The sequence below is a fragment of the Belonocnema kinseyi genome, chromosome 2, assembly GCF_010883055.1.
Source record: "Belonocnema kinseyi isolate 2016_QV_RU_SX_M_011 chromosome 2, B_treatae_v1, whole genome shotgun sequence".
NCBI lineage: Eukaryota > Metazoa > Arthropoda > Insecta > Hymenoptera > Cynipidae > Belonocnema > Belonocnema kinseyi.
This window is the reverse complement of record NC_046658.1, coordinates 167,679,968-167,684,329: the sequence shown is the minus strand read 5'-3', so window position 1 is coordinate 167,684,329 and position 4,362 is coordinate 167,679,968. Positions and strand designations below refer to the sequence as shown.

Genomic DNA, 4,362 nt, shown 5'->3' with positions numbered 1-4,362 from the left:
TACAAGCTATCTAAGGATGGTACTATAGAACGCCACCTCAAGTTAGGCCTAGTGGCGCCATCTCTTGGTCAGGCCGGAAACTTATCAATCCACCCTCGTATAACCGAGTCACTATTCTTTGGATCCCTGGACACAGCGGCATCAAGGGCAATGAGATATCGGACAGCGAAGGATGAGGAAAAAAAGAGGGAATAAAGAGTGGCTCGAGGGAGAGAAGTGCAAGAAGCGAACGAGAGATACAGCGGGAGAAAGATTGAAAAAGTCAGTCATTGGTAGAAGAAAAGGAGAGAGTTCACTTTTTTTATTGAATTTTTTGTTCAAACTGTTTCAACACGAAATATTTTAAAACGCTTAGGGACAACGTTATGGTTGCCTAATGGAGATTCCGCAATTTCTTCTGAGGTCATTTCTACAACAGCGCCGCTGTTTATGTTTATTTTTGCCCGTTTTCCCGTGTAAGTAACTGGTTTATACATTCCACGGAGAATCATCTGTCTGTTTGGTTTTTTGGCCAATATTGCAAAGACGTCACCATTAGATGCTGTTAGTACAGTTTGTTCTTCGGATGGCATGGGAATAAGGACTCCATTTGCTGTTCTTAGATTAATTCGCTTGTCGGTAGGAAAAGTGTATCTTTGAAGTTCGAATATTTTGTTTTGATTAATGTTGGGAATAAGTCTAATGAATCTTAGTTCTTCAAATTTATATCCAAGTATTTCAGAAGAAGGATGCTTCTTAGAAGGAGATCTCGACTTGGCTCTAAGAGAAGCCTCGGAAGATGAAGGAGACCTTTCTGGAGAATGAGTTCTTTCAAGAGGTGTAGTCCTTTTGGGAGAATGTCTGCCAGAAGAATAAGAGGGTTGAGAACAACGAACACTAGGCATAGGCTCGGCATTAGGCATACATTCTAACGGGGCACCTAATCTGCAATAAGAAATAGAGAATCACGTTTTTCGTAAAATAAAAAATCGTATGTTGGTACATCATAAGTTGTGAAACAGGCTGTAATTGCTAGTGTAGTTGTAAAAGGTTTGTGAACTTTTTAAAATATAATTTTGCATCCATAAAAATCTAAGATTATGTAATACTTACAAAATATTATTCTTAGAATAAATTAAAGTTCGTTTACATACTATTCAAAAACTCGCCACAAGGTATATAAAGAATTTCAAAAAATTGGCACTAAAAATTTATAACGATTTTTATTCATCGCATGGCGTAAATTAGATATCGAAAGTTTCAAACGCTTTGGGAGTCGAACGAATTTTCAGAAAATTAAAATTAACGATCACCTAAAATTTTGTGAGGATTCAAGGAAGTTTTTGGGAAATATCAGGCGATTGTGTTTTATAGTTTTAAAGTTACGATTGATTTAAGACATCAGCGCTCTCCTGTACGCGTTTCAGTAAACTGTAAAACATAATTGAGGCTTCGGATTCAAAAAAGAGATATAAAATTATTCTGCTGGAGTGGGGAGACCCCTGAGAACTTAAAAATAAAGTCCATAATTTCAATTTTTAAGATATATATCTACAATGAAAATTTAATGCCACATCTTTTTATCCTCATAAAATATGTTGTAGCTTTTTTATTTTCGACGCTTCGAAATATCAAAATTTGTAGCAGTCTAAATAGTATTTTGAAAATTTATATATTCAGTGAACAAACTAAATGGTTGTTTTTTACGTTAGAAACATTTTGGTGAAATAAAAATCGTTTGGAGAAAGAAAGAAACTTGAATTTTATAAATTTGAATACATTATTTCTTTGAAAAATCTGTTTAATTATTTTTTAATACGGAGAGTTGTAATATAATTATTGTCTTTAGCACCAAAATATCAATTTATGCATTAAATAAAACTTTTTACATCTAATAAACAATGATTTTTATATTTACAGTGTTTTTAATTACAAAAACTCGGCTGGTTGTGAGACACCCTAGTACCTAACGCTGTGGCAGCGGATTACCGGCCGGGCCGTATTCTACGCAGGAGAAAATCCATTGCGACAGCAAATTAAAATATTAACGGTTTGTTAAGTACTATTCTAATTGAGCTCAAACTTTCCAGAAAACTTCCTTGAACCTTTCTGAAAAACTTTCTTACTGACAGTTTTTGCTTTCTTAAAATTCGCCCCACTCCCGGAACCTTGGAAGTTGTTTGTACACGAATTGTGCACCGTCTTGGAAAAAAATTATTAACAATTTTTTTAATAAACATTATGAACTTTCGCTAACGTCGCCCGTCGCAGAACATGATAATGCAAATTTCTGATTAGTTTTATCACAAAATATTAAAAACTTCTCATTTCGTTGCGAGTTGAAGTAAAAATTCAAAATATTTTAATCAGAGAAAAAATTACTTTTTCGTAAATAACACGAAAAATAAAACAGCTACAACTTTTTTACGAAAAGAAAAATAGGCTCTATTCAATTTTCATTGTGGATATATATCTTAAAAATTAAAATTCCAGACTTTAATTTTAAGTGCTAAGGAGCCTCCCCACTCCAGCAATAAAATTCTGTATCTCCTTTTGCATCCGTAGCCTCAATTTCCGGATATTTTCAAAAATACTTTTTTGAATCCTAACAAAAGTTTAGGTGATCGTTAGTTTCAATTTTTTGAAAATTCGTTCGACTTCGGAAGCGTTTGAAACTTTCAATATCTAATTTACGCCTTGAAAAGAATAAAAATCGTTATAAATTTTTAGTGACAATGCATTGAAATTCTATAAATACAGTAAGTATCTTTATATAACGGTGCATATTTTCTAAAATTTTCATTACAAAATTCCTACTATTGCAGAAATGATTGCCAGTTGAACACAAAAAATTGGTATTTTGCGATTGCAGAGAAAAGTAACATTTTCTTGATTATTGCGAAAACGAATAAAGTGATCACATTTATTTATAAGACTAAAAAAAGTGAAAGCAAATTTCCTATTGGGACATGTCATTGAAAAATTAAAATTTGAGCTGAAACAAAATATGACCCAGGGGCCAACTAAAACGGCCCATGAATTTTTCTTCATACTTTACACATATACATAAACTAATCTAATTAATTTCTCAGCTAGAGTTAATTTATAAACCAACTGGCAAAAACTTTTATGAAACCTGACGATCGAACTCAAACCGAGTTATGAATCCGTTTGGATAAGGCGTGTAAAATTCAGAATTTAATTTTGAATCATACGCTTCACAACCGTTTGTTGTGCGCATAGTTTTACGAGAAAATTCAGCCCAAAGTTCAGGAGGGAAATTCGAATTGCTTGCTAAGTAATTTTTCCAAATATAAACGCAAAATGCATGAACTCGTTCATCCTCTGGCTTGATAGACATGAGGTCTTGAACGAAACAATTAACTACGTCTACGGGATCAAAAAAATCAAGACCAAAGAAGTTTTTTAAGAAAGAACCTATTTTCGAATTCACAGTTTCGTATTCAGCACTCAAGCCGCATTCCTGAATTTTCCTCCACCAACTTTGACCTAAATGAAATCAAGAACATTTCATAATAACTTGATTGTTCAATGCTTTGCGTATGCCTGAATGAATACTAATTTCGAAGTCTACATTAACAATATTCTGCTTAGACGGAAGGAAATACTGAAACTAGTTAACTCAACTAGCGACAATTTTCCTCCCGCCTTTCGCTCTTGAACGACGACAAGTGAAGAAGGTAGTATCATGGAGGGGAAGGCACCAGCCGTTGTGTTTTCCTGACCGAGCCGCAACTCGACCCCAGTCAACTAAAACGACTGTGTTTCGGGCGATTCTCTTTTGATCGCCAGCGGTTCAGTTGGTCTCGTTCCAAATACCTCCTTGCAAATTATATAGCAGAAATTCTTAGTTGCGTGAAGTTAAAAAATTACCTAATATTTTAGAAGAGGACCTGGACCTGGCTCTATAAGAGTTCTTGGCAGATGGAGACCTTTCTGGAGAATTTGGTCTTGCAAGAGGTCTAGTCCTTTCGGAAGAATTGCTATCATAAGAAGATGAGGGTTTGGAACGACGAACACCCGGTATAGGCTCGCCATTAGGCAAACATTCGAACTGCGTACTTAATCCTGCAACAATAAATAGAGGATTATGTTTTACTTAAAATGGACAGTCATATGTTTGTATGTCAAAAATTGCGAATGAGGCTCTTATTGTCAGTGTAGTTTTCAAATGTTTGTAACGTTTTAAAACTAATTCTGGATTTCATACGAATTTGAAGTCATATACTGCTTATATAATATTATTATTAGAACAGTTTATTGTTCATTATCATATGATTTACACACATGCATACAGTAAATATCGGATAAGAAATTTTATTTCGAAATTGGATCAAAATTATTCACTACAAGTTTTTTTAT

General features: G+C 34.0%; 1 protein-coding gene across 1 annotated transcript; it reads right to left on the bottom strand.

Annotated features, from left to right (window-relative positions):
• Positions 1-306: 306 nt before the first annotated feature.
• On the bottom strand, positions 307-4,062 carry LOC117168007. Its single transcript, XM_033353320.1, has 2 exons — positions 3,874-4,062; positions 307-924 (listed from the first exon to the last, which is right to left on the bottom strand). The coding sequence occupies exon 2, from the start codon at positions 900-902 to the stop codon at positions 318-320; it is 585 nt and encodes a 194-aa protein (XP_033209211.1). The 5' UTR covers positions 903-924; positions 3,874-4,062; the 3' UTR covers positions 307-317.
• Positions 4,063-4,362: the final 300 nt, after the last annotated feature.

What these genes read in the sequence shown, in the direction of transcription:
- LOC117168007 (XM_033353320.1), bottom strand. Translation starts at nt 902, where the DNA reads ATGCCTAATGCCGAGCCTATGCCTAGTGTTCGTTGTTCTCAACCCTCT.